The sequence below is a fragment of the Natrix helvetica genome (genome assembly GCF_964273705.1).
Source record: "Natrix helvetica genome assembly, chromosome: 2".
NCBI lineage: Eukaryota > Metazoa > Chordata > Lepidosauria > Squamata > Natricidae > Natrix > Natrix helvetica.
The window spans coordinates 161,882,874-161,900,011 of NC_138552.1; the positions used below are offsets into that span (position 1 = coordinate 161,882,874).

The 17,138-nt window shown below is 41.4% G+C and overlaps 1 protein-coding gene across 2 annotated transcripts in view; it reads right to left on the reverse strand.

Moving 5' to 3' along the window:
• HMGCLL1 (3-hydroxy-3-methylglutaryl-CoA lyase like 1) overlaps positions 1-17,138 on the reverse strand; it is a 59,697-nt gene that overhangs the window by 28,677 nt on the left and 13,882 nt on the right. For both annotated transcript variants that reach the window (XM_081944031.1, XM_081944032.1), the window contains exons 2-5: positions 15,654-15,731; positions 13,449-13,556; positions 5,863-5,958; positions 818-966 (exon numbers count right to left, since the gene is read on the reverse strand). In XM_081944031.1, coding sequence (XP_081800157.1) covers positions 818-966; positions 5,863-5,958; positions 13,449-13,556; positions 15,654-15,731 — 431 coding nt within the window. The remainder of the gene's footprint in view (positions 1-817; positions 967-5,862; positions 5,959-13,448; positions 13,557-15,653; positions 15,732-17,138) is intronic.

Consider the following 17,138-nt stretch of genomic DNA (forward strand, 5'->3'; position numbering starts at 1 on the left):
TCTTTGTTTTTCCTTGAACACGTTTCACTTCTCATCCATGAAGCTTCTTTAGTTCTCAGAACTGAAGAAGTTTCTTGGATGAGGAGCGAAACAGCTTCAAGGAAGAACAAAGAAAGTCCAGTTGCCTTTTGGAAAAAGCATCTTTGGGACAAGCAGGACCTGGATGACTGAAAATCTCCATAGACATAGAACAGAGATGCATTGTTGGCTATTCAAGAAAATAAGTGAACACTCATTGTTACATTCACTGTCAAGGAAAGGATTTCAAATAGGAATCAAGCTGAACTGCACTCCTTATTTAATTCAATCCATCCTGAGAGTTCCTCCACAGTTCACTACCAATCACCTTAATTGCTACAAATTTAATAAAAGACTGCTGGGAAGGAAAAAAAAATCTTTGGAAATATCCTGACATTCGGAGAGTTCCTGAAATGGATCTTAAGAAAACGTTGGAGTTCTTCAAATACATTGAATACATTGAAAAACTGCACAAGAGAAGCTATCCAACCCATGCATGGATTGATATGTAAATTGGGATTTACAAGGATGTGAGTATTGCTGTAACTCTCTCAAGCAAAACTCTAGGTATTTAATCAGTCTGAAGTTAAACACCTACATCTTTATCACAGAAACGGAATAACTAAGACTCAATCTTCAAATAAGTCTTCTGTTGAATGTCCAACAGAATAGACTAGGGTTCACTTCTGAGAAAACAACCAAAAATTGTGCTGCAAATTATAAATATATCTCAATTTCTTTAGTCAGTGTGAAAATATAGCAAAGAAATGATCACATTAATACAATTAATACTTATTACCCTCGCACTGGAATGCCCATGTTTCTTGCAGATTTAACTACAGCTTCAAATCTGTCCAGGCTTTCTTCTATAGTACAATTGATATTTATTTTACTGAAAGTCTCAGATGCTGCACCAAATACTGACACTTCAGTTGCTCCAGCAGCCATCTACAAAAACACACAAACAGGAAGGGAAAAAAAACATCATTTTTCTTAAGTAAATAGGAACTATACAATTGTAGCATATGCATTCTTTTAACAGTAGTTCCTACTACAGTAGTTCCTGACTACTGTAGCAAGAATAACCAAAAAGTAGCCTAGCTATAACTAATCAAATTTACATGAAGTCATTCCAAGAGAAAATTAGTTCCAGTTAAGATCTAGATAGTCATTAAGATCTAGATAGTCATTACTACTATAGGAATTGCTGCTAACTAAAACCTTCTCAGTGGTGTCCAATATCAGACCTCACTTACTGGAGCAAGGATTCAAGACTAAAGTAGAAAAGATGAGGCATTATGTTACGCTACTATTTCTTAATCTTTGTTCCAGTCTATTGGTTTTTTATTCTGAAAGGTAAGTGGAGATACCGAGTGAACTGAAACTCATTCACAAACTTGGAAAAGATAGAGTAGTGCAATTTCTGTCACTTGGGGCGGGGGTGGGGTGTATGAGTGTCACCAAGCTTGATGTGTGTATCAAAAGAGGGAGCTTAAGAGGTAAAATGTGGATCCTGGTCACCAGCACCCCTTTACCCCCATACTGAAGAAAATAATGGTTGTACCCATTAAAATTGATGACAGAAGGCTGCATATTTGGTAGGTTTCGGATAACCCATAATTTATTTTATTTATTTTATTTATTTCTTGGATTTCTAAACCGCCCCCTCTCCCAAAAAGGGACTCGGGGCGGTGTACAGTCAAATAAAATGCAGATAAAATACAATAATATAAAACAATTAAATATAAACATTTGGATGGAGGAGATAAGACTGTACAAGAAATAAATATACTATAGAAACCCTAAAAAAAATCCCCAATTAAAATACCCAAACCCAATTGAAATATCCTCGGGAGACAAAACTAAGAGAGTGCCAGGCCAGCTGATTGAAACAGGTGAGTCTTTAATTTTTGACGGAAGGAGCGGAGGTCGGTGGTAGTTCGGATGTCGGGGGGAGGTCATTCCAGAGGGTTGGGCCCATCACAGAGAAGGACCTACTCCTAGGTGTCGCCCGCTGGCATTGCCTAGCGGACGGCACCAGGAGGAGTCCCTCCCTGTGTGAGCGGATTGGTCGTAGGGACGTGTGTGGTAGGATGCGATCCTGCAGATAACTAGGTCCTATGCCATGGAGCGCTTTAAAGATGGTAATCAATACCTTGAAACGCACCCGAAAGGCCACAGGTAGCCAGTGCAGCTCGCGCAGGAGGGGTGTTACGTGGGAGTATCGTGTACTCCCCATGATAACCCGCGCGGCTGCGTTCTGAACTAGCTGCAGTCTCCGGATGCGTCCCAAGGGAAGCCCCATGTAGAGGGCATTGCAGTAGTCCAGGCGAGACGTCACCAGCGCATGAGTGACCGTGCGCAGGGCACTCCGGTCCAGTAGGGGGCGCAATTGGCGCACCAGGCGAACCTGGTGGAACGCCCCCCTTGCCATGGCTGCCACATGGTCCTCCATTGACAGCCGGGCATCAAGGAGGACGCCCAAATTCCGCGCCCGTTCCACAGGGGACAGTTGTTCGCCCCCTATGGCCAGCGATGGTGTCAGCTGGCTGAACCGAGGTGCCGGCATCCACAGCCACTCGGTCTTGGAGGGGTTGAGTTTGAGTCTGTTGTCCCCCATCCAGACCCCGACGGCTTCCAAACACCGGGACATCACTTCGACAGCCTCGTTGGGGTGGTTTGGGGTTGAAATGTACAGCTGAGTGTCATCAGCGTACAGGTGGTACTCAACCCCAAAACCACGGATGATCTCACCCAGCGGCTTCACATATGCGTTGAACAGGAGAGGCGAGAGGACCGACCCCTGTGGCAACCCACAAGTGAGTGGCCTCAGGGACGACCTCTGCCCCCCTGTCAACACACATTGCTTCCGGTCGGAGAGGTAGGAGCCGAACCACCGCAAAACGGTGCCTCCGACTCCCATCCCCTCCAACCGGCGCAATAGGATACCATGGTCGATGGTATCAAAAGCCGCCGAGAGGTCTAATAGGACCAGGATAGAGGAACAACCCCTATCTCTGGCCCTCCAGAGATCATCGACCAACGCGACCAAGGCTGTCTCTGTGCTGTGCCCGGGTCGGAAGCCGGACTGGCGTGGGTCTAGATAGTCGGATTCGTCCAGGTGTCGTGGGAACTGCTGCGCCACCAAGGTTATTCTCAACAACCTTCGCCAAAAAGGGGAGGTTGGAGACTGGACGGTAATTAGCTAGCTCCATTGGGTCGAGCGAAGGTCTCTTGAGCAAGGGTCTCACCACCACCTCTTTCAAGGCGATTGGTAAGTATCCCTCACCCAATGAGGCATTCACCAGGCCCAGAAGCCAGCCTCGTGTCACCTCCCAGGCTGCCAGTACCAGCCAGGAGGGACACGGGTCCATTGAACATGTGGTGGGCCGCAGCCGTCCACGCAACCTGTCCAAATCCTCGGGGGCAACAGAGTCAAACTCCTCCCAGAATGGTCTCTCAAGACTCGCTGTTGACGGCTCGTCTGGTCCACTGACGGAGGTCCATCCGCTCCGGATCTGATCAATTTTGTCCTGAAGATATTCCCCAAACTCCTCTGCTCTTCCCTGTAAGGGTGTCTCCCGCGTCCCCTGCGATAAAAGGGAGCGGGTCACCCGAAACAGGGCGGCAGGGCGGTTATCCGCGGACGCAATAAGGGCGGCACAATGCCTACGCTTGGCCGCTCTTATTGCCACAAGGTAAGTCTGCAAATAGGCTCTTACCTGTGTTCGGTCAGATTCGGAGCGTGAGGACCTCCACCTGCTCTCTAGACATCTCCTGTGGCGCTTCATCACCCTTAGCTCCTCAGTAAACCAAGGAGCCCGGGTGGGTCGATGCCGCAGGAGAGGTCGCAAAGGCGCAACCCGGTCCAAGGCCCCAGTCGTCGCCCTATTCCAGGCAGTCACTAGGTCCTCGGAGCGGGAGCGGGACAGGGCTACAGGTATTGGCCCAAGCTCCGTCTGGAATCTGTCCGATTCCATCAGGTGCCTGGGGCGGTACCAGCTTGTAGAATCTGGCTCCGCCTCCTCGCGGTGGGGGATAGCGCCAGGGAAGTCCAGCCGGAGGGATGAGTGATCTGACCATGACAGGGGCGTGATGACTAAGTCCCCTATTCCCAGATCACTCGTCCACTGTTCAGATACAAAAATGAGGTCCAGTGTGTGGCCCCCTTCGTGAGTGGGGCCCTGAACTAATTGGGTCAGGTCCATGGCCGTCATGGAGGCCATGAACTCCCGAGCCACCTCGGAAGCCGCTCCCGTCGACGGCAAGTTGAAGTCCCCCATGACCAAAAGTCTGGGAGTCTCAACTGCCGTCGCTGAGATTAGCTCGAGGAGCTCGGGCAGGGCTGCTGATGCATAGCGAGGAGCCAAGTATACAATCAGCAAGCCCCACTGCCTCCCTGGGCCCCAGTTCACACCAAGGGACTCACACCCGGGTATCTGAGGGACAGTGAACTCCCTCGGCTCTAAACATTCCCGAATAACCACCGCCACCCCACCACCCTTACCCAGGGCCCGGGGCTGATGGAATGCCCGGAAACCTGGTGGGCACATTTCCACGAGGGGTAAACCACCCTCGTGGCCCAACCAGGTCTCCGTTATCCCTGCAAGGTCTAGCTCCCCCTCTGAGATCAACTCATTAATGAGGGGGGCCTTGTTGGTAACAGACCTTGCATTGCAGAGCATCAGCCGCAGGCCCTGGCTCTGTAGTCCTCTGTAGATAATGTAGTTTATTTTGACTTAATCGTTTGTTTAAATACAGGTAGTCCTCAACATACAACCATTAATTTACTGGCTGTTCAAAGACGCAACGATACTGCAAAAAGCATCTTATGACCGTTTTTCATACTTACAACCATTGCAGCATCACCCAAAGTCATGTGCTCAAAATCTGGACACCAGCAACTGGCATGTAGTGATGATAGTTGTAGTTTTCAAGGGTTATGTGATCATCGCTTTTTGCGACCTCAGACAAGCAAAGTCAATGGGGAAGCCCGATTCATTTAACAAATGCATTACTAACTTAACTGCAGAGATTCACTGAACAACTGCGGCAAGAAAAGTTGTAAAATGGGGCAAAGCCCATTTAACAAAAGTCTTGCTTAGCAATGGAAACTTTGGGCTCAACTGTGGTCATAGGTCGAGGAGTTCCTATATATATATATTACAGTTTATAAACCATGCCATAGAAGTTAATGGGGACCAGAGGTCATTATAATTCTTTAATCCAGACATTGGAATATGATCCTCTTGGCTGCAATTTCTCAGTTTGGGAAAGGAAACGACAGTCCAATTATTTTCCCAACAGCATCACAAGCAAGGCAGCAGGGTACCGTATTGTTCCATGCTGGAATACTTCACCCCACTTCTGCCTGCCTCCTCAACAGGGACATGATGATCCTACTGTGAAGAGGTTGCTTTAATGCTTGGTACATGTGCTGTCTGCACACTGCGGCAAGCAAGAGATAAAGCTCCAAATTTGGCACAACTCATACATTTCAAGGAATCTAAATCCTGATTACTGTACTTTGGATTTAACTTCAAGAATGGAAGGCTTCTGTAATTTTGTTATTTCTAATTATACAATTCTTTGAATGCTTTGGAAGGATTTCCCCCCCTAATTTCTATCAAAAAGAGTGTGATTTTTTTATATTTACCATGGCAAAAAAGCACTAGTTTATTTGTTAACTATTATCCTGACTTTATCTTGGGGCTGAAAGAAGGTAACTGGCCCAAAGTCTCCCAATAGGCGTCTATGGGTGAAGGTGGATTCAAACTTGCATCTCCCCGTCTGTGCCATGCTATTTTCGTTCTACACATACATGTACATTTATTACATACATACAGCAGAATGGAAACCATGAAGATTAGGAGTAAGGACTGGATAACGGACTCCAGGATATTGTTTTATTCCTTTCATTACTTCGGTATGATCTGCCATCTTAAAATTAAAAGAAAATCATTTCACAAGGTTATATTACAGTACCGCATGCCTACCTCATGGCATTAATAAAGGAACACAAATAACACAACCCACTTACAAACACCAGATAAGCAAGATAAAACTGAGACTCTATGTCAGATAATACAGTCAGTATAATTAACATTTGAGCCGTGGTGGCGCAGTGGTTACGATGCAGTACCTCAGGACTAACTCACTGCTCACTCCAGAAGTTCAATCCTGAGTGCCTCAAGGTTGACTCAGCCTTCCATCCTTCCAGGTCAGTAAAATGAGGACCCTGATTGTTGGGGGCAATAGGCTGACCCTCTAAGCTGCTCAGAGAGGACTGTTAAAGCACTGTAAAGCAGTATGTAAGTCCTAGTGCTTTGCTAACATTTGTTCTCTTTCTCTATATATTGCATGGTTGTTACATGGGACTAGGTGCAGGAGTATCTCTTTTATTATGCTACAAGTAACTGTGCTGTGGGTAAGATATTGAATTGAGATTTGGGGTGGGCAGCTTGAGTCCTTGCTCAACAGGAAGCTGCTTGTTGACCCTGGAGTTACTGTCAGCCCAAATAAATGACCATATTTTTGTTGTGATGGTAAAAGGAAGTAAGACTCATATGTTTACCATCTTGAGATTGCAGGGGAAAGGCAAGCTATTTGTGCAATCATAACAAAGCTTTAAACCCTTAATTAAATAAATAATGTCCCTCATACCATCTAGGATAAGGAAAATCTTTAAAATGAAATGTACTTTATTTAGAACATAGATTTATAGGGCTGGAAGGGACCTCAGAGGTCTTCTAGTCCAACCCCAGGCAAGACACCCTATACCATTCTGATCCAATAGGAATCTATAATACAGATAGTCCTCAATTTACAACAGTTGATTTAGTGACAGTTCAAAGCTACAATGGCATTGAAAAAAAGGTGATTTATGACTGTTTTTCACATTTATGACCGTTGTGGCTTCCCCCTGGTCACGTGATCAAAATTCAGACGCTCGGCAACTGACTCATACTTATGACGGTCGCAGTGTCCCGGGGTGTGTGTGTCATGCAATCCCCTTTTGCAGCCTTCGGATCAGCAAAGTCAAGGGAGGAGCCGGATTTACTTAACAAGCGTGATCCTGACTTAACAGTGGCAGGGATTCACATCACAATTATTACTATTTCTATTTACTAATTAGAAATAATTACTAATTTACTATTTACTGAAATATAAAACTAATGTAACAACATTTGTGCTTTTGAATATTATGAGGCCCCTGGAAATATGGTTAAAAGCTAAATATAAAGTACAATTCAAGCACCATGAACCTTAATAGTTTTGAATAAATATTCTACAACAAATTTTGTTCCTGGTAATTTTTCTTGAGAGTAAAGTCTTATTTTAACGTTAATGTTTCTGCAATCCATGTACAAAATGCCACAGGATACTTAAGCCATAAGCATTCCAGCAGCACCCGTTTATCATTCTTGGCAATTTCAATTATAGGTGTGGGATTCTGTTTTACATGGCACATTGCTACTGCAAACCCTTTACTTCTTCTGGCTGTTTTAACTAAAAAAAAAATCAATGCCAAAGAAAACATTTGTAAAGAAGTGGTAAAAATTCAAAAATACCTTTAAGAAAGAAAAGATGGAAAAACATCTAGCTATAATTTTATGATCTAAGAAAAGGCTGATCTAAGGGGATACAATTAAGATCATGCTTCACCAGCAAACAATGTGGCCTTAGTATGTAAACAAACATCACACTGTTAACGGTATATTATACATGCAGCATTGATATAGAAATAAAATGAGATTGTTTTCCACCCCTTATATATGGCCAACCAAGACCAAATTTGTTACTGAAGAGCCTCACTGGGAGAAGAAATGAAATTAAGAAAACATTTTTAAAAACTAAGGAAGTGAAAAGAGTAGTTTATGGTGGCCTTAAATATTCCTAGAAGGAAAGTAAGCATCAGAATACTATATTACACTATAAAATAACAATGAATATATATGTTTTCGTAGGTTTTCACGGGTGTAGGTATGCTGGTCTTGTTGTTGTCTGGTCTTTTCCCGTGTAAGATTGTTATCTTACAATCTTACACGGGAAAAGCCCCGAATATAACAAGACCAGTGTGTGTGTGTGTGTGTGTGTGTGTGTGTGTGTGTGTATACCCAGCCTGAAGATGGCGAGTGACACCTCGTCAAAACGTTGCCAAGACAATCTCAATCTTACATGGGAAAAGACCCGAATACAAGACCAGCATACCTACACCCATGAAAATCTACAAATACACACACACACACACACACACACACACACATACACACACTATATTGCCAAAAGTATTCGCTCACCTGCCTTTACTTGCATATGAACTTATATTGGCTCTCAATAGATGTTCAGGTGCAATTCAAGTTTCCTGGTTATTGCCTTTAAAGCTTTAGATACATTAGAACCGAACTACTTGCAGGACTACCTGCTCCCCTCAACCTCTGCCTGGCCCATGCTTTCCCATATGGACATGCTGCATGCTCCAGATCTCTGCTGACTGATGTCTAATGGATGTTGTTACAAATTCTCTACCCAATATTAATACAGAGCAGATAAATGAAAATCAGTCTGATAAAATCCAGACTAACTATAATTAGCACAAAGAATATGAAAAAAAGTTATTAATTTGGAGAAATAACATTATAACTGATATGCATCTGTAGGGTAATAAAAATGAATGAAGCATGGAGTAGACTAAGGAAATATCTAGCCACATTATGGGCACTACTGCAGTGTCAATGATTCAACAATGAATCCAAAGGGGAAAAACATACTAACAGCAATTCAGTCGGGAAGACATAATCACAGGTTAAATACAGTAAGTTCATATGCGAGTAAAGGCAGGTGAGCGAATACTTTTGGCAATATAGTGTACATATACACACACACACACACACATACACACACACATATACTGTATATATAATTTTACTGAAAGTTTTAAAAACAAAAATTAATGTAAACTAAGATTCAGATGGAAAAAAGAAAAAGAAAAGAAAAACTACACAAAGGAAAGAAGAAAATAGCTAGAAGAGAAATAGAAAAATAGGGAAAAAAAGATACAAAGAAGTGGCTTCTGATCTTCTTTAACAGCAGTTATAAACACAATTGTAGATTTACCTCTTTCTTTAATGTTACATTGTGGCCCTCTTCTTTCTATAATCTAGCCTATGTAATCATCAAAACCATAGAGCATAAGTACATTTTTTTCTGTTTTATGCAAAAAGTCCATAAGGTCTTTTCCCATCAAGTCCAGACAACGATAAATGTAGATATTGTCTTTTCTCTAATCAAATAGATCAATTTGGCCCCCTCAGGAAAATCTATCATCTTCATCAACCATTTCTCTGTTGTTCTAGATATTGCCAAATCTTTCCATCTCTGTGTGTCCAATAATCTTGCTGGGGTTGTCATATATAAAACAAAGTGCCATGATTTTCCCCCCTACTTTATCCATTGGTTCTAAGAGGAATTTTTTTCAGTTGTATATTAATCTTTAAAACTTTCCAAATTGGTGTATGCATTTGAGGCCGAAATTTTCTAATTTTAATGAGAGTTAATTCTCTTATGCCTTTCTCTATCTTCTACAGAAGGAGATTGTCAGTATGAGGTGTTATGAGTTTTCTAAAAGGACTATGCTGCAAAGTTTGTCCCCAAATAAGTGTAGGTGTTATTAATCTTCCATCATTACCACTTCATGCCTCTTTAAAGGCCTTGCAAATTTGCCCACATCCTCCCTTAGTTGAGGAGGACAATAGGAAGCATTAACAACAGTATTGCATTTGTTTTTAAACCAGATTCTCTCCACAGTATTGCAAAATTCATTCATTTGGATTGCTGGGCAAGGATATTTTAATGTTTTAATTCCCAGCACAACAACTATTCTATTTCTGATGCTTCTGCTCCTTTTGAACAAATAGCATCATACAATTGCTCTATTCTAATTATAGAAATTATCCCACCAAAGTTATCCCAGTCTCCATTTTAACTATGAAATCATATTGCTTTCCTGTATGCTGGTAGAAGCTCATTCTGTTCATTTTCCATATTTGGAACATTATTATAGACAATGACAATTATAACCCAATGTTCTTACTACAACAGAGATATGTGAATACTTATTTTTATTGCAGAAGCTGCAGCAGGAGTTAGTGATCTGCTTTGTGAATTCAGGCTATCAATAGCATTAACTTTTCACCATGCCATTTTCGCAAAGCAATTCATGTCTCATTTCTGAGGCTACCGTTTGCCTATTAAATGGGAAAATCCTATTAGAAAATTCAAATTTCCTGCAACAGATGCAATATCAGTGGGATGTCCCAAAAGTGCTTTTTCAAAAAGCAACTGGACTTTGTTTTTCCTACAGAAGTACTGTATTTTTCGGAGTATAAGACGCATGTTTTTTCCTCAAAAAAGAGGCTGAAAATCTGGGTACGTCTTATTCACTGCATACAGCATTTTTTGCCACCCAAAACCCTACCCCTTCAACAAAATGGCTGTGCATAGCTTGTAGGAGGCTTTTTTTTTCAAAAGAATTTTATTGGTTTTTAGACATTTATAGAAAAGGGTAGGTGGATATACAAAAATTTTTAGCAGCTACATCGTGCTGAAAGTAGAAATCTCTCCAAATCTCACAACTTTTACAGAAAGGAAAACAAGAAATAAAAGATAAGCAAAAACAGCATCTTGTTATACATTGTATCAACCATATGTTCAATCATCTCTTTTACCACTTTCTAATATATCAACAATTACAATAATATTTCAAATATCTTTATTTTTGTGACCTGAGCCTTTTCAATATTGCTCCCTCCCCCCTGTCCTCTGGTGGAGCCACAGCCCCTCCCTCCCTCATATCTTGTGTATTATCACCTTTTTCACTACCTCTTATGGTTTCGTCCTCTAGGAGGGGACTGTGTTTTTTCATGAAGGCCTCTGCCTCTACAACTGAAAAATTCTAATTCTGTTTCCCTCCCAGAAGATCAACATTCTTTCTGGCAATAACCATCTAAACCAAACTCCTTTATTATATAGTTTCTTTGATAAGGAAGAATACTTCCTCCTCTTATCTCTCATTTTTTTCGGAATTTGTTTAAGAATGGCAATTTCTTTATCTTTATATTTTAGTGGTCCCCCCCTTTGGGCTCCGAAAACCTCACCCCTCATGGTCTTCCTAAGAAATTTAATGTGGACTTCCCTTGGAACACTATGTGTTCTTGCATATTCTGAATTGATTCTATAAACCAGGTCCATATCCCACCACAACTGTTCTTTATCCCTCTTAATGTATTCTGCCAAGATTGTACACATAGTATCCTTAAGATCTTCATCTTCTGTCTCAGGTAGGTTCTGGAATCTGAGAAAAAGAGACATTCTTTCAAGTTCCATCTTTACCATGAAGTTTTCCAATTCTCTATTCCCTTCTGAGTTGCCTTCACCTCCTCCCTCAACCCAACCATGCCCTCCTCCAGTACACAAAACCCTCTGTTTATTTTCTGTTGTTTGCTGCTGTACGTCTCTGAGTTGTTCTTTAAAATCTGTCAGCTCTTTTTTCAGTTCTTCTTGTCCCTTCATAATAGCTTGGAACATTTGGGTAACTGATAACTCCTTTGAACTCTCTCCAGCCCATTCTTGTTGTAAGAATGATGTCTGTTGGGTCGTTGGGCTGGATGTAGAAGAGGTGGGTGCCGAAGCTGCCTTACCCGGCGGTGGTTTTCTAGGCCCCATTTGTTAAGTTCAGAGATAAGTGTAAGTCTTATACAAAAGAAATGGCATCTGTGGAATGCGCAGCTGGGTGATGCCGAGGAGGCAGACAAGCCCAGAAGTGAGTGTTAATCCTTAGTCACAGTTCCAAGCCAGAAGAAGAAAATCAAATAATCCAAATCCAGAAAGACCACAAAAGAGGGGGGCTCCAGGAGACCTTCGGGAGGTAATAGTAATATAAAGCAGGAAATTCCTTCAAAGGTAGTATCAAAAGGCTAGTTTCATTTATAAGAGCGAAGAAGATGGAAGTGGGCCATCTTGGCTCCCCCTTTCACAGGGGACCCGGGAGCAAAACATCCAAAGTTTCCAAAAGGCTTTTAAAACAGCTCAGGAATCACTTCTTGCAATTGTGATGTAAATCTTTCTCATAGTTAGTACAAGTGGGTAATCCAACGCTTTACTCTCTCACTCCATTCCGAGATCGATAGTCCAAATGCCACTTTAACCAAGGGGGGTAAAAAAAAAACCTCCAATCTTGCAACTTCAAATAGATTGAGTCCACAACTTGCAAAAAACTGTTGTTCATCAATTAAATGGTGTTAAAAGAGATTAGGGCAAACTTCTCACCTGCAGCACTTCTAATGCAACTTCTGATTGATTATTTCCTTCCAGAATCCATTCGGCGAAGGCGAAGGCGCAGGCAGCTGACAGCTGCGCTATGCGCCCCCCTTCACTCCCCGGCTCCTGGGGCAAGACTGGAGACCCCCCGATGGCAGCCGCTGCTTCCGGGGGCTCCAGCAAGCCACCCTACGGCAGGTGTTCCCTCCAAGACCCCCTGTGCTCCTGAAAGGAGCCCACCAGAGAGACGAGCAGCAGACGGCAACGTCCGTCGCCTCCGGGGACTGGAAGTGATCTCTCAGCTTGTAGGAGGCTTTCAAAGAGCTCCTGGGGGTTGGGGAGGGCCGTTTTTTGCTCAATTCCCCCTCCCCGCAGCCCCCAGGAGCACTCTATAAGCTTCCTAAAGGCTATCCATGCCCTCTTTTTTTGACAAAAAATGGGCCCGTTTTCACAAAAAACAGGTCGTTTTTGGGAGGTTTGCAGAATGCAAAAACTTTTTTTTTAATTTGCCTCTTCAAAACCTTGATGCGTCTTATACTCCGAAAAATACAGTAACTCTCCATATAAATTATGACTCCAATATAGTTTGACCTCTCTAATCAATATACCTATCTAGATTATGAACAAGTAAATTGCCCAAGCCATTAGAGTTTGCCTAGGGACAAAGAAATTGTCATTGGTAAACCATCCAGGACTTAGCATATATCAACTCTAAAAACCATAGCAGTGATGGTTAAACTTTTCGGCACCAAGTACCCAAATCGAAATGCGTGTGTGCATGCGTGCATGTGTGCGTGCGCACAAGAATGCCAGAAACTTGAAGGCCAGTTGGCTGGCACGCCTGTGCGCACTGGAAACCAGAAAAGCAGCTGGCGATGGCGCGCGTGCCCACAGAGATCGCTCTGCCTGTTGCCTCTGGCACGGGTGCCATAGATTCACCATCACGGAACTATAGAAAAACAAGACAGGAGGAAATGAGAAGCAGTATAGGAAAGGTAAATAGAGAACTAATGGCCCAGAAAGAGAGTGTGGAGAAATTTCATGGTGCAAGAAACACTGGCAATGTTGAGCATTGGTGAGTAATGCTCAGGACCATCAGTTCTTTTACCTACCTGAGGTACCCATTTTGAAGAAACAAAACTTGTCACTTCTATGACAGACAAGCCAGTTTGGGAAAGTTGGTCGATTAACTCAATTTTCACATTTGTAGGAAGTATAGCCTGCGAATTGGAAGGAACATCATTTCTATACAGCACAATGCCATGTGTTAAAAACATCTTAAATCCACACACAAAACTATTTATAAGGCCATAAAACAAAATGTAAAAATCACTAGTGATGTTTTAGGTTATTGGGCCCAGATGCTCTTTTCTTGGTCAAAAGGAAACTAACACACATCCCCAGGAAATAACTTGTAATATGCACTACTGTTGGCTCTTCCTCAGAGTCTGCAATATCTGTTTAATACAAGTGACACGGTCAGATGGAATAAAGGCTATGGATAGCACATGTTTGGGAATACAGAACATATTTTTCTGACTATTACAGTAACTGGCATTGCCCCAACCAGATCAAAGCAAAAAGTAAGGCTCTGTCCCCAAGAGCTTACAATTTAAAGCCTCTGAGACTAAGAGAAAGACAAGGATGGAAATGTAATACATTTATGATAGAAGAAACATGGGAAAAACATTTAGTCACAAAGTAAGACAAAAGTCAGAAAGCTGCTGTCACTGTTTCCATTGTCATGGAAATAGGGACTTCTCCTACCAATGGGCTTTTAACATTCCATCCTTTGCTAAGTAACTTCCATCTCCCTGCCTTCTCAAATGTATTCCAGAAATGTTACATGGAGTGGCTATGGAAGAAAAAGCACCACTTCCTTAATTTATATAAGTACTGATCAAGGAGAGACTGGTGATAACATAGTGTTACTCCAAATATACGTACTGGTTTATCTGTTTGTACTTGTGGTAAAATATCACTGAAACACTGCAATCATTTTATATGTAGATACAACTACTGATAATTTCATGGGCAGATATAAGATTTATTTACTTGTTTATTTATATTAGATTTTTATCTCCCTTAATGTATTGCTTTATAAGTGAATAAAGGTGGCAAATATCTCTGTCCTCCTCCTATTTTCACCACAGCTACAATCCTGTGAAGTGGTTTGGGCTGAGACAGCGTAACTGGCCAAAGTCACCCAGCCAGTTTTCATGCCTAAGGCAGGACTATAATTCACAGTCTCCTGGTTTCTAGGCCAGCACCTTAATCATTATACCAAACTGGCTCTCCTGTTCATCAAACTTCCAAGATTCTTCTAACAAAACAGAAGCAGTTTGCATTGGGTTCTTCTAGGACATTTTTTCTGCTTCTTAGTCATCTACAAGCTTTATCAACTCCCATCCAAGTACCAACCAGGTCCAACCCTACTTAGCTTTTTGTGATCAGCTCATGTTGACCAAGTGCTTCTGCTTGGTTATGCAAACATCACCAATTGCCCTATGACTTTTGTCACCTCTGCATCACTTGGGGTAGCTTCCATCCCAAGGCTATGCTTTTCATATGTAAACATTGCATGAGCTGCAAACCACATGCTTCTACATGGCAACATTCCAGATAACAGGTCAGGTGGCTGAAGAATGCAGGGAGAGAGAGATCAAATCACATGGAAGGAGATGGCACACAGGTCTTTCTCACTTAATGGGGAACTTTTTTTCTTACAAATTAATAACAAAATGGGGAAAACCCATAGGCTGGGCATCAGTTAAGTGACAAACATACACACTGAAGCTATATGGAATGTCACCAAACAGAAATGACTTCCATATGGACTAAGCCTTGTAAAGACATTTTGTGGGGTTCTCTCAATTAATACAATATGTCAGAGTCCTTTTCTTAATATTCTTAATATTTTCTTAATATTCTTAAGTTGCTATTGTATTATTGTACTACTGATTGATTTCATACTGATACTATTACAAAAATGTAACCATTCGAATGAGATGAAACAATGTTCAGTGCTTTTCTTTTTGTTATAGTCATATTTTGTTGATATTTTAAAGAGGAAAGTTTTTGAAGACAATATTATTGCAACTGCTAGGACATTACTACAATAAGTACTAAGAAAATGCTTACACCAAGTTATTAATTAATCTTAAATTTTAAAACATCACAAAAGAGGGGGATCGAGACCTAAACTCTGGTGCCTTTTATTTATTGTTGTAAACTTTTAATGGCATGATCAAATATCTGGGCTTAATTAATACAGTATTGTTTTCCTCAAAGGCTCGCTATCCCCATTGTTAACATACCTTTTCATTCTGTAATCCATCTCTTGGACCAACTTCCACTATTTTAACAAACTCAGGAAATCCACTTGTAAGCAATTCCTGAAACATAATATGAAAGATTTGTTAGCACGTAAAAGATTATAGTTTAATCTACACTAAGGGTCCCTCCTTAGGGCTTTGCCTACAGTTCGTTTTCATACTAGAAACAGGTTCAGGAATGTGAAAGGGGGAACAATGAAAATTATCGTAAAGAACCTTTGCAAAATGTCTTTTCATCATCATGGAAATGTTTCCTTGCAGATTAGGATCAAACAGCCAGGATTCTAAAGCATGATAGCCTTTTCCAACAAACGGTGAAGCCTAACTCTGCTCTTAGGAGAAAATAAGAAGAGGATCAATTTGATCACAGCCAGTTCCTCCTAACATAACGTTTACATTTTCAAGAAATTGATTTTCATCTAGTTTGGAAATAATTTATATTAGCAACTAGCGACATTTGCATAAAATCTGTATTCCAGATGCTAATCCTGTGATCAAAGGAGAGTAAAGATGAAATATGGTTATGGAAATGTAATCTTCCTTGGAAGGCAATTTGGGAAGAAGATTTACGCCATTCATGCTTACCGATGTTTTCCTAAACAAAAAATTTCCAACAAATTAGCTACCAATCAAGGCATTAGATCAGATCCATATTTTATACAACTATATAAGTGTGTGCATATACATATGTATGTGCCACAGAGATATCGTAATGACTGATAGCACTGAATGGGATAAAGCTAGACTTTTAGAGCCAGTTTTTGTATTTCTGAGCAATATTTTTGTCATTAATTGGTATTAAAAAAATCTGAGGGTGGTTTCATACACTTACATTCTTTCACACCCCAGCAAAAATCAGCATGAAATTGTGCTGGCATCAATTAGTGGCTTGGCATTAAAAAAAGAACCTTAATTATTGACAAAATAAATGAATGCTCAGATGTCCCAAAGGATATTTGCTCATCCCTTTCGTAGACATAACCTAGTTATGGCAAAGTTAAGATCTCTAACTATTCAATACGTAAGTACAATATAATCAATTTATAAATTATAATCAATAATTTATTTTGTCATGGTCATTAAGCAAATCACTCAGCTGCTAAGCAAATCTGGCTTTCCCCATTGACTTTGCTTGTCAGAGTCTCCCTGGGAAATCCACAAATGGGGATCATATGACCTTGAGATGCTGCAACCATCATAAATACTTGCTGGATACCAAGTGACTGACGTTTGAAAGAAGGAAACCCCTCCCCCCATTCATTTACCCTTCATCTCTGTCAACACCATAAGAAGAAATGGAACATAGGAAATATCTGACTACAGGCACCATCTGGCCTTCAAAGGTTTTATGGGATCTGGGTGGTCCTTCCTAAGTATATGTCCATTTCAATGCAAATCTCTCTTTGGCTACATAAAGGTAAAGAGTAAAGATTTCTCTGTCCAGTCGTGTCCAACTCTAGGACTAGA